Here is a 13,823-nt window from a genome sequence, read left to right on the forward strand (position 1 = left end):
TGTGCCACACAATTGGTGTTACTAAGGTGTTTAACACTTAACACTTTAATCAGAAAACCTCTGGGTTCATGCATCTCTCCACACCTCCTACTTAGAACAAAGGGATGTGTATCCATTAATGAATAAAATCTCTCTTTGCACATGAAAAACACAAGGCTCACTGTTACCTTAAATATAAGATGACCAAAATTTGAGTTGTTGATTGAGACCGGAGAGGGGACTGAACAAGATACTGACCTTTGACCTAGTTTGTATTGTTCTCATTTGCATTGTTCTCAGACAAGCAGCCATTTTCCCCCATTTTCTTCAACCACTAAAGAGAATGGTCTCTGAAGAAATTGAAGTCTTAAATAATGAAAGCTGATAAGTTTTTAAAAAAATATAGTAATGATTTTCCTTCAGAAAATTCATTGAATGTGTTAAGTGAACATGCAGCAATATTTGTTACTAATGAACGTCAGATGTGTCATAATAACTCATGTTTGTAAGCTGTAAAGTGGTTGAAAAATGAAAAGTTGGAATTAAAAAAAAATTAAAATAAATAATTGTATTCAGTGTGTCATCATAATCACTTCACTTTTATCAGCATCAAGGTCAGGGAGGCAGCTCTGGGCAATGTACTTCACTCCTCAAGATAAATGTGGAGCTTCAGAGGAACAGGATATTAGAATGCTTCAAAACACTGGCCACCTAACACATCAATAGTAAACCTCAAATCAATGTTTTAACGGAGGCTGCATTTAAATGAGAAAATCTAATCTATGGCTCCTGAATAATTAAATTGGTTTCCATAGCATGCACCGGCTCCAAAACAGAATCCAAGGTCCAGCTAAATGGGCTGAAAGGGCACGTCTGCCATTCAAAGCTGAGCAAAACGGTATGCTCTGTAAAATGTCCAGTGCTGATTGGCCAAATGGGGGTACAACTGACACTTGAAAGTACAGTTTCTTCTTGAAAGGTCTTGGAATCTCATTTGTCAGATAAGTCAGTTTGAATATTTGGCAGCAATGGCTATTGTAATTGGGTATTGGACGTGGCTCCTTTTTCCTTTCTCCTTTGTTGAAGATTAAGACAAAGTAGAGCTGTCTGGCTGGGCAGACAGGAGCCAACTATAGCCTCGAAAAGCAGGATGAGTCATTTGGAGCATTCCGGAAAGGATTTCAACACTCGCCCCCACCTCATCCCCCACCTCATCCTCCCTTGTTATTAATTACACACTATCCTATTCCTGTCTTAGGGCATGAATTCCGCAAGTATTTTCAAGCTGCATGGATGCACAACAACTTATGGCTAACTAGGAAGCTTTAACGCTTTTCAACATGTCCAATCTGTCAGCGAGGAAAATGCACAAAAAAACTCAAAGATCCACACACACACACACACGCACACACACACACACACACGTACACACAAACAAACAGACTTTCAGCAGGATTGGTTGCACTAAGCTGGGCCAAGTTATCTCAGGTCAGTAATTGAGATGTTATCTTCACAGAGGATGCACTCCTGGGATCATTCAACATGGCCTCACCACTCATTTCCATTTGAGCTGAATCAGCTCTGTTTCCCCAGCTCCTCCCCCTTGCGATTAAAGCATCTCACTACTGTTGCACTGCTGGCTGGTGGCGAACCAGCTTCCATGTGATCATTAAGTTAAACTTGAACATGCTGGTGTTGTGCAGTGAAGATCTGACCACAATAAACAATGATTATCTTCCTAATGCTCTGGGCAGGGGATCTCCTTCACTTAGTTGTGAAAAATGTGCGTGTCAGCAGGCTTGTGTTTTGCTTGAGGAGCGTCTTTTGAGTCATGACATGTTCAGAGTGAACAGTTACTCTGACTCTCCCTCTCTCTTTGTGGTGTATGTTTCAGTTAAGTGTACTGAAATTATGGTATTATGGCAGGTAAAAAAAAAAAAAAAACTCACATGCAACTACAAGGTGACAGCTATGTTTTCATATTGTCTACAGCTTCCAGGTGAGACCTCACCTTGATTGCAGGTCTTGCCAGTGAAGCCGGGGTGGCACTTGCACTTACTGGGTCCCACGCAGTCTCCGTGTTTGCAGCCAGGCTGGCACACAGCTGTTCAAGGAGAATTTAGAGAGGAAGAGACAGATCATTGCAGCAATTTTCTGGCAGATTTCTTGTAGTGTACCAGATCAGGATGACAAAGCACTTAATCCTACAGCTTCTTGACTTCCACAACCCCTTGGCTGTAAATTATCCATCTACTCCACATAACAGAAATAATGTGTTTTGGTTGTTTGTTTGTCCTTGTGGGACAATGTTTTTGCACAGTCTGAATATTGAGAAAATTCTAAATATGCTAACTGATAATAAATAATTTCACACTGCATAAGATGAAATGCAAAGTTTGACCTTTCAACATCAAGAAAAATTTAGATTTTAGATTTTCTGGTTTTAAAATGCAGCTCTGATATTTACACTGGCATACAGCCACCGGTGATTACCTAGGCAAATAATAATTTCCTCTTAAGCTGAAGCTGAAAAAATCAAAGTAGCAAGAGAGCTGACCTGTTGATATTATGTAATGGACGGTTTATATTTTGTGTACAGAGACGTGGAAGTACCGTGTCTCTGTGTTTTGGTCTCAGAAAGTGGGAGTCCTGCCCTGCTTATCTGAGTATGTCTACTCAAGCTTGGTGCTAAAAATGTCTGATACATGGAGCCTCAGCCAAGTGTCACTAATTTTCATTAAAAGCTTCATTAATTCAGTCATAATACAGAGCAATCAAAGGTCTTAATTATCACTCTGGTGGGAGAGGCACTACAGTACATGTGCGTGTTTGTGTGTGTGAGCTTGGGAGAGGAAGAGAGCGAGCTTTTAGTGGCCAGAACTTCTAACCCCGGTCACTTTGCTGTGTATCTGGAAACAACCAGCCTGACTTCTTGGTAATTATAACCTCAGCTAGAAAGATTTTCTGTTATTCTTCAGGTTTGTTTGGATGACTAATAGAAGACTAATTAAAATATCAACAGATTTTAGTCACATTTGCTGAAAAGTTGGCCCAAAGGACAGAAAAAAAACCCCAAAAAGAACAAACTAATTGGTGTGAAAACAACAAAAAAAAAGAGGGACTGGGTTGGTGTGGTTTCAAATAGCAGTCAGAAGATGAAAAATGATCCAGGAGTCAGTGCTGTATGCTCATATCAACTCAAATACTACAAAACGTGTTTCTTTGGTGGTATTTTGTTGGCACTGGATGTATTTACTTTGAACTGTACAGCCTTGGTGGAAATATTCACTCAGTGAATGCTTTCTGCTTTCAATGATTTCATTGATGTTAGAAATAAGGTGAAATCTACTTTATTTTGCACATGACCCAACAATGCATACCCAAATTAAACTAGCTGTTGTCTTTACATTTTAAAGGGTTATATTGACCTTGGTGTCATTTAAAGGAAAAGCTTGAGAGTTCAATATGAAATATTATGAAATATGACTCCCTTCCCTCCATGGCTACGCCCGCTGTGTGCCCAGCGTTGTCAGGGAAATGGTACAGTAAGGCTGTGGGCCATTTAAATCCCCCCTCCCCTTCACCCGCAATACAGTGTGACATATCATTGGAAAGGGCTTGTCATTGGCTACAACATATGTCAGTCATCATTGACAAACAATGCAACTGGCTGATTTTACTGTCATTAGAAATTGTTCTCTCCCTCTGGGTGGGTTTTGTTCTGAGTCGTGACTCCCATTGGTTTTCGTACTGACTTACGCTGTAAAACGTAACAAACAAGTTTGATTGAGGGCTCATGTGAGTCACAGAAGCCTGATATATGTAGCTGCACCGTTTGTAGTGAATAAACGGTGAAATCTATCGTAAAATTAATGGGATTAAAACTTTTCATGAGGAGGACGATGATTTTATGGATTTACGTTTTTTGGACTAAAAACGTGGATGCACCATGTCCTCAGGAACACCTAATAGAACCGAATATAAAAAAAAAATAATAATACTCCTCATATTTGAAATGTATTTGTTCAGAATTAGATTACCATCTTAAAAAAATCACATTTGCACATATTCAGCTTACAGAGCAGTAGAGCTACTCCAGGAAGAACAACTTCAGCTCCTCAGGTTTCAGTCTGTAACCTTGTTCACACGGAATTAAAAGGCACAAAGGTATGATTTGAATCCTTTAGCTGGAGTAGATAACATCTCCCAACTCATTCCACTTTATTAGACTATGTAATCAAATAGAAAGAAAGTACTGAACCCTCCTGGAGACGACTGTGCTATGAGCCAGGCGTTAACACACCAAATGGTCAGAGTTCACAATTACAAATAAAAATGGCCCAGTTTGTTGAAAGAAAGGAAAAAAAGATGTACTTTTCTGGAAGCACAAGTTTATTAGACCTTGTTCTGGTCAGCAGGTAAAAGGATGCTGTTACTTAGAGGGTTGCTAAGTGGTCGGCTATGTGTTTTCTCCTACGGGGGGGGGGGGATCTGATTAGGAAGATCAGAGGCAGCCATCAACAGGCTTTACCTCTGAGGGGATTTTTGAGCCTCTGGCCTGGCAGATAGCTCAGGAAAATGACCAGTGCTGATTAACCCCAGCAAAGGACTAAAAATGGCCATGCCAGCTGGAAGGCCAAACATAGCAATGACCCTCGTTCTATGAACACCATCAAAACATGCCGCGTGATGACACACTTTCACTCTGGTTTACATCAGCCATTCCTCTGGACACCAGAAGCCTGCTACTGATATATAGTCTTTTCATTTATTGTCTATTTATGGATGTCTGATGGTAAACAGAACGGAAAGTATTATGTCTTTAATTAATATTGGAATCATTAATGTATTCTTATGCTGGTTTAATACATTACTTCAAAGCAAGATGGGAAAATCATTACATTTTTAAATAATTAGTTGCATCATCTTGCAGTCAACTAAGTAGTCATCCAAGGCTCCTTTCAATCATTATGTCATTATTGGCTAATTTTCTAGATTAATCCATTTGTGGTTTGGTGTGGGTGGCACGTGGCAGTGTGGTGGTTAGCACAGCAAGAAGGTTCAGGGTTTGAAACCCATTCAAACTGGGGTCTTCCTGTGTGGAGTTTGCATGTTCTCTCCTTTGTCGACACAGGTTTTCTCTGTGTACTCTGGCTTTCTCCCACATGCAGGTTTGGGGTTGGCTAATTGCTGTCTCTAAGTTGCCTGTATGTGTCTATGTATCAGACCTATCAGATCTATCTAGGGTGTACCCCACTTCTCTCCCAGTGTCAGAGATTGGCTCTTGCCTGGATGTGCCAGGAAAAACATTAGATGATGGGTGGACGGATAGTTTGGTATATAAAATGGCCAAAAACAGGTTGAGAATGATAAACAGGTTCCCAGAGAAAAATGATACATCTTTAAATTGCTTGATCAACAGCCACAAAAAGGATAACAGCATAAAAATCTATTATTTCTGATTGTGGAACCAAAGAATATTTTTGCCTGATAAATTACAATCGATTATCAAAACTGTTTAGTGATTAACTACCTAGTTAATCATCGATAATTGATTCAGAACTAATATGTGCATGCATACTATCCAGATGACAGAATATGTTTAATATGTTTTTCTCATTGATCCACTGGGTAATGTGACTATTTTATTGACTTCAGTTAAGTATGATATCATTGGCATTCTGAACCTGACTAATCAAGAGTTCTTATGTATGCAGATCATTTCCAACTACAGTAAATCTCAGTTTTTACTCTCTACCATCGAAATATATATTACTGATATATTAATTAAAAGACAATATGGATTTCAGCTTTGAGGGTTTCATTAGTATTCCAAGGAGCCGACCAGAGGGGCAGCTGAATATCAATAAGAACCTCAGCATAATTCATGTTAGACATGGCTTCAGGTGAAATTAGTCCTGCAGAGTGTGAGCTTTTTGCATAGATCTAAAGCCAGAGGGAAGAAGAGGGTCACTGCCAAGGGGTGTGAGGTGTTAGCGGCGTTTGGGCGGGGGGTTCGGAGTGGTCTTGGTCTATGAATACATGAGTGAGCCTAGGATTCAAATGATGCGCCCCCAGCAATACATGTCTAGCAAGATTATATCAAAGAAACACGTGGAGCTAACCTTGGGACTGGCACCTTATCCCGACTACTCTGTGAGTTAAGGCGTGGAAAGCTGCAAAACAAATAGCCAAACAAAGGTTGCAGGAACTGTTTAGTCTTTGAGAGAAAAAAAAATAAACATGATGTTAGAGGGCAGAGTCTGGTCACTTTGACAAGCAAACATTCCTGGAAAAAGAAAAGAAACACACAAACACACACACCACCTTCAGACAATCTGGAGTTCTGGAGTCACACATATTCCCAGTTGCCTCTAGGTAAGGGGCACATTTTGAGTATATTTACAATGATGTTTTAATAATTAAAATGATGTCAGACTTAAACCACAGTCTCCAGGGATGTTCTCTTATTTCTAAAGACTACACTAACTACATTTTCCTTATTACTCAGGCCTAAACTGGAGTGAATAAAGCTGTTCTCCCTCACACACTGTGAAAGTAAAATTATAATTCCCTCTTTTTCTCTCATCACTGCACTCAAAGATGAAAATACAACCACTGCTCTATCACTCAATGAGATCACAGTCCTGGTTTCTTTAATAGAAACATAAACACCGCCACTACCTGAATGTGAACAGATTGCTTTTCAGTAGGCATATGATTTTTAAATCTGCACTGTTTGAAAATGCCTTTAAAACCTGTGTCAAGTAGCTCTACACATGTATCTTTTATTTGTGTTTACTTTTACAACTCTTCTATTTATTTTTTCCCTTATTATCTCAAACATGAGGAGCAGACGTTTGCATGGGCCTTTATGGCTGAGTGATCACAAAAGAAAGCCAAGCAGACAAGGAAACTGCACAGATAATCATGATAAAGTGAATTATTTCAACTGCGGTATCACATTTCTTCTTTCATTGCTTGTTAGCTCACATTACCAATTCAAAAGTCCTGCCTTAATCCTGCCCACACCATTTGTAGAAACAAAGACGGCACTCAAGCTAAATTCTGTTCTCAATGGATTTGTAAAATCCACCAGGACCTCTTTAGAAATAACCTTCTAATGTGTGATCCATTACATTTGGATGTGAGATTCCACCCTATTCCTTTACAATGCAGAGAAAATCGATGCACATCTTTCTACCAGAGCTCTTTTAAAGTCTAAACTCTAAAAGTCTTTAAAATCAATCGAAACAAGTCTCAAGTCCTTTGGGGTACAGTAACAGACACAAAAACAAACATTAATTGCAGGCCTGTGACCAGACTCAGACTTCTGTCTCCTGCTGAAAAAGCAGAGGCACCAGATCTGAATCCACCAGCCCAGCCCTCACACCCTAAGTCTGAGCCTTGTTACATCCAGTGGGCAGAATCACTTAATGAATATGGTGTGCAAACATGATCCTTTGCTTTAACTCTTAAAGAGACTACCTGTCTTCTTGAGTTTTGAAACAAATGCAAACAATTTAGCTTATCAAAACATTCAAAAATTTGCTTCAAACAAAAATTTGGGATCAAGTTGTTGATTAGACAATTTTTTGACTTCATCAAGAGTGGAAGCGATGAAGGATATTTTATTATGATTACAGAGAACTGTATAACACTAAAAACGCACTTAGAACTGCAAATGCTGAACAAATGTCCAAATGCTTAAAGTGACAGTAAAATGTTCATGATGACATCTGGTTAGAATAAGTAGCTTGAAGTGAGGCTCTGCCTGCTGGATGGCCTGTCAGAACATTATAAGTGGCGCTTCAGTCTATTATAAATCTAAAGCTTCTCTCTCTCTTTCTCCATCTGCCTGATTTTCTCACTTGCTTCCGTCTCCTGATGTCTCTCCCCGACTCCGGCTGCAATCATCTCTAACTCCTTACTTCTAAGCCATTTCCTTTACACCTTAGATTTTCTACTTTCTTGCTACCTTATTCCTCTCTCTGTTCTTTCCCTCGCTCTTTTGGGCCTGGGAACTTTGAAAAAAAGAAATCAAGGTTGATCCATTTCTCATTCTTTTAGAGAAGTCCCATAAACCGATCGCTGAGCACCATGGCTGAGAAAACCACAATCTGGTATCAGTTTAATCTTTTCTATGGCCACAAAAACTTCCCAAGCCCTGAAATCTGTGATGGCTGCATCCTCACACATATGCAGACAAAGTTCGATGCACAAACGCATGCGCACACACACACACACATCCATGATTAGACTCTCTTTCTTCCCCAAACCTTCCACCTCCCTCCTCTAAGCTTTCAATCAGCACCTTACTCACTTGATGGAATACTGATTGTAGTCTCAAGTGAATGGACTTGCACTGGGCAGCCAGTCAGGAGTATTTAGAAGCATTAAGGCAAGCACTCACTCCTGCACTTTTGTTAGTGATTTCATTAACAGAACAGATTTTTAGAAAAAAAAAAATAAGGAAGTGGCTGCTTGATATGGTGGTTAATCTCAAAATTAACTGACACTTTTGGCTCAACCCGGAACATGTGGAACTCCAGAACAACAATGAAAACATGTACACACACTGCTGTTTGGTTGGTTGAGTAATTGATGCAACCATTACCTCCTTAATGTGGCTGTGGCTTAATTTATTTTTATAAATGCCATCTATGATGCATTATCACTGTTGATTTGTAGAGGCAAAACAATAATCACTTTGTCATGTGGAACTGTAAGTAGGCTACGGCATGTCCTGTGGCAATTTTCACCAGTGTTTGGGTTTTACTCTAAGTGAGTGAAATATGAGCACATGAATCATGTCTCGCTCCCTAGTACAAACTTCTGTGATAATAAACTCATCATCATTTATCCATCTTCATCCTTTTCCAAAACCCACATCTATTTCACCTTGAATTTTCTGAACATGGGAAGCTGTCAAGGCTGAGAGCCCAGTGCAGATGCACTGGGAGGTGGTGGGCACCGAGACAACTGGCTCCTGCCAGGATTAGTGCAGAGTCTGGCCCCATGTTCAAACAAATGGTATCAAATGATACATCTGAGCTGACTGTGTAAAACAGTCGTTCTTTTGCTGAAATGATTGCATTGCAAATTGTGTAGCTCATGTGTTAAGGCCCTGTGAAAAGGTAGGAGGTTTTTGAATAAGGCCCAGTATTTCGAAAAAGAAAGGTCTCTAATTTCTAACTGTGAAATCAACCCCCCTCAAGCTATGAGTCTAGGTCTCATAAACCAGCAGCATAACTTATTTTTCTGACTCCAAGTGTTTATGTAAAAATAAAATAATCATATTTTATTTCTAATAGACATAAAATGAGAGATGTATAAAAAGCAGATTTGTCCCACAAAGACCTTAGGTTAATCTGGCTGTGCTAAAAGGAATACAAAACGGTAGGGCCATGAACTCAACAAATATTGTTTGTATTCCTCAAAACAAAATAAAGAATGTGCAGTGCTCTCCAACATCAAGTGAAAAGATGGCACACTGCCACTTTTAGAACTGGAGTGAAAAATAGCTGCTAAACCCAGCAAATTCAGCAATCTTTTAGTTGCAGCAGCACAGACCTTTGGACCCAACAAGCAGTGTGTGACATATTTTCCCACAAAAATAGACAAGATACAATAAGCTAAACACAAGGTCAGCTATAGCATGGCATGATGAGCTTCAACACATGAAAACATCAATCAAAAAATGGTCAATTCAGCAATGGAAAAACACATTCATGGATTAATAACCATTAACAAGATGCTGTATAAAGTGGCCAGAACCAACATGCAGAGTTATGAACCTCTTCAGACCTTTTCCACTGCAGTAACTTAACAACCTGTAACCTAAAGCTTTGAATAACACAACCAAGCCTTTTGTCTCCACTGTGTTTTACAAACGGAGAGGTTTTGGATCTGGAACAACAAGAAATATCATCATATATATCATTCAGAATGGGACAGGTGCTTGGATGCAGTGTTTGGTAGATGAATGCAGTTCATCAACAAAAATGAAAAATAATTCCAAAGAGGGACTGGGAGCTTCAGAAAGAGTAAAGCTAAACTAATAAATCAAATTAGTCTCATGGAGGAAATAAAACAAGATGGTCTACACTGTGAAGAAAAGATGAGGAAGACAAGCCATGAAAAGTATAATCTTGGTCACAGTACTGAAATGGTGTTACTGTGTTGTGTTTTTTCTTACAATCCTTTATTGTAATGCGAGGATTAGCCTGACCAGTCATGATCAATAACATTCCTGTGAGAACATCCATCCATCCATTATCTATACCTGCTTATTCCTATTTTAGGATCACAGGGATCTGCTGGAGTCTTACCTTTAACATGAATTTAACATTATCTCATTATTAGTATCAAGATTTTGCTTCAGAAACAGGGGAAACAAAAGCACAACCAGCAGTTTGACTTTTAAATTTTAGGAAATATGCTTACTGGCTTTCTTGCTAAGAGATAAGAAGATTGGCTCCAATAAGGCCATAAACATATTACTGTACAAATCATATATTTACACTGTGTTTAACTAGTGCATGAATTATTGGAAGATGCATCACAAATTGCTGTTACACACCATTAGATCACTATGGCTTTCTGTTATTAGTTTATACTTAATAGATCAGCTTAAACCAAGCCCCAGGAATGGCATTAAGCTGCAAGTAGAGTGAGCTTTAGATTTTTATGCTAATTGACTGAGAGACATGAGTGGTACTGATTTTCTTAGGTAACTCTTGAAACAAATATGTATGCTTGCTAAAACATCTATTCCTTTAAGTTGCAGGTTGCTACGTTCCACGAGGGCTGTGTGTGCTAGCCCCGTCTTGATTAAACCTCAACACCAAAGCAGCAGCTACACCATCACAGGCACCAAGCCATGCAGAGGACAGGACACTTGTGGTCAGATTTGAAACCCGTGTTAGTATATTCACACCACCATTACAGGGAAGCAGCACCATTACAGTCAAAATATGTTGAAAATGTGATGTATTAATGTTTTGTATAGTTCTTGTGATGTGTGCTGTGAGACAGGGCACAATCTCTGAATCCTTTAAGTGGCATGTACACCTGACAACACCATGGATTGTGTTCACACCACACTGTTCCTGTTTTTCTTCTTCTGGCAATATTAGCCAGCTCATTTTTTCCCCATCAGTAATCTATAATCAGTCTCATATCTATTCTTGAATGTGTCCACCTGCAGCTACCGTCTCTCCCTCATTATGGCCACCTACAGTGAGAATGTAAGTCTCAGCCAGTCCAACCAGCCATTACCATCAATCTTTTCTCAAAGATTGTCCCAGGTGCGATGCTCCATTAGCTGTATGTGTTTCTGTTGTGACAACTTGCATGACTGTGTAATTGTGTGTGTGTGTGTGTGTGTGTGTGCGTGTGTGTGTGTGTGTGTGTGTGTGTGTGCGTGTGTGTGTTTCACTAAGACTTTTGTTACTGTGGTAGTTTTACAGTGTGTCTTCCATCTAATAGCATCTTTCACCCCAGCTTGAAACCTTGCAACCTTGTTAGCCCCGTTTGCCCCCAGCAGCAGCAGCAGGCGTGGTGACACTCACGCTGACAGTGACCCCAAGAGCGGCGTGTCCATCCCCAGCAGCAGTCCACCCTGCCTCCGTATCGACACAGCCCGTTGGATGAGGCCATCTGCCGTGGCCACCTGTGAAGGCATGACATAATTAGTTCACAGCCAATTAAAATGTCTTAATGAAAAGCAGGGGTCTCTTCGCTGCTGTTTGGAAGGAAGCTTCAAAACTTACACACGATTCCTTCTCCTGCTGCATAAGAACAAGACAAGATTAATGTGCACATAGGAAATTTTTGTATTATTCAAATAATTTTCATTCTTTTCATATTAAAATGTCTTTTTTTGGGGGTGGTAGGGGAGTTTTTATGTGCAAACTATAAAGCCCTTTGAAGCGACTTTGTGATTTGGGGCTAGATACAACAAAATCAGCTTGACTAATCTGTGCCAGTGTTTTTAAGTTCAGACAATAAAAGCTCTTCAATAGCTCTAAATGATCCAAATTCTGTCAACTGCACTGTATTTAAACATGCTAGACAGAAACTAGAATTGCACCACTCTAGTAAGAGCAGGGGTACAGCAATGGTATTTATCTATTAAAGGTCAGAAAACAGTGAAAAATAGCAATTAAGGTGACAGCTCACAGCTTCATCAGACTAACAGTCCAAAACACAAATTCACTTTTCAAACAAAAGCAGCAAATACTCTTATTTTGAGAAGCTGGAGCCAGGAAATGTTGTGCTTGGAAATTAAATAAAATGATAAAGTGAATTTCAAAATAGTTTGACTAATTGTTTCATCTTCATAGAAATATAAATGCTTTAAAATGCTGTAAAATATAAAGCACAATACATTTTCTCAGGGCTTTAAAAAGGCTGACTTTTCACAGCTTCTCCATAGCAGATTATCATGGAAATAAAACTGATAACACATCAAATCGCATTGCCCTGTATAATGTCAAATTGGAGACCTGTGTTGAAAGCCTGCCAGACCCAATTTGAATTTCGCCTTAGTGTGCATGAGTGCACCACTGACATTCAAATACAAGAAGACCACATCACTGTTATGTTCATTATAAATCTTGTGAAACTGATTAGCACATAGTCCTGAAAATACAATATGTTTTCTAGCTCATTTATTACTTCAACACATGTCAAAGTGTGTGGTGCTGAACTGTGTGATGAAGGAACCTATCAGACAATAACAATAATAATATCACCCCTGCTGCAGACAGAACAGGCAGGCATTAGTTTTTGTATATTTCCCAAGCACTGCAATTCCTCCAATAGAAATTACAGCCGGATGTTTTTGTTACACCATGTTCTACTCTAAACACAGCAAGAAATAGCTTCTTGGCACACAGTGCATGTGGATTACCTTTTTATCTGTACCCAGGCTCACAACATATTTATGGAGAGAATAGGGCAAAGGAATGAGTCCATTTAAGGATACTGATGAAAATCCAAGCCACATACTTTGAGAGCCTGGCTCTCAGATGTTACCTAAACTCTAGCAAATAAAAAAAACACATCTGAAGCACGGAAAGGCTAAGATTGGTGAATTTTCCTACAATAAAAAAAGAACAAACTATTTTTCTCCTTAAGGACTGAAACTGCTCTCTCATTATAATTATATGAGCTCTTGCACACATAACAGTTTTGCATAGCTCATTGAAAAAATCTAATATATCAAACCTGATTGACCTAAACTGACTATGTAGGTTAGTTTCAAAGAGGAGCTGGAAACACTTTAATTCAGTTACAAAAAAAAGAAGTTCTCCTGATGTACTTCCTTTAAACAAAAGATGCTGTCCTTTGTTTCCCGGTGATGGTTGTGGCTCAGTATTCAAGGCACATCCTTTGCCGCCATCCCTCCCTGTTAGTGTTTCTATGCCAAGATGAGGAAATGCTAATGCTTGCCCCGGCTGCCAATCACCTCAATGGAAAAAAACTCGACGGATGCTAAGTGAGAGTGGCAGATTCAGGGAAAATGTTTGTCTGCTGCCTGACAAGCATGAAGGCAGTCAGGCAGGGAAAAACTGCAAGCACCCAGTATAGGAGGAAAGGAAAGGAAAGGAAAGGAAAGGAAAGGAGAAAAAAGAGGGGAGAAAAGGAAAAGAAATCTGCGCAACTGCCCTGTTTAAATGCAAAAATTTGTTGCACATAAATCTCTTGCACAAAACACAACCGGAACCTTTGTGCCTGTGGCAAAATTTACCTAATTTGGAGGATGGTGGCATCTTTAAATACAGACCTGACACTGACATTTAAACTGGGTGACTAAAAAGTGGTTTTTATGCTAATGC

At 39.4% G+C, this 13,823-nt stretch overlaps 1 protein-coding gene across 3 annotated transcripts in view; it reads right to left on the minus strand.

Annotated features, from left to right (window-relative positions):
- Nucleotides 1-13,823, minus strand: part of npnta (nephronectin a) — a 45,795-nt gene that overhangs the window by 26,170 nt on the left and 5,802 nt on the right. For all 3 annotated transcript variants that reach the window (XM_026303831.1, XM_026303832.1, XM_026303833.1), the window contains exons 2-3: nucleotides 11,553-11,653; nucleotides 1,991-2,083 (exon numbers count right to left, since the gene is read on the minus strand). In XM_026303831.1, coding sequence (XP_026159616.1) covers nucleotides 1,991-2,083; nucleotides 11,553-11,653 — 194 coding nt within the window. The remainder of the gene's footprint in view (nucleotides 1-1,990; nucleotides 2,084-11,552; nucleotides 11,654-13,823) is intronic.

Source organism: Mastacembelus armatus, chromosome 1 (genome assembly GCF_900324485.2).
Source record: "Mastacembelus armatus chromosome 1, fMasArm1.2, whole genome shotgun sequence".
Classification (NCBI taxonomy): Eukaryota; Metazoa; Chordata; class Actinopteri; order Synbranchiformes; family Mastacembelidae; genus Mastacembelus; species Mastacembelus armatus.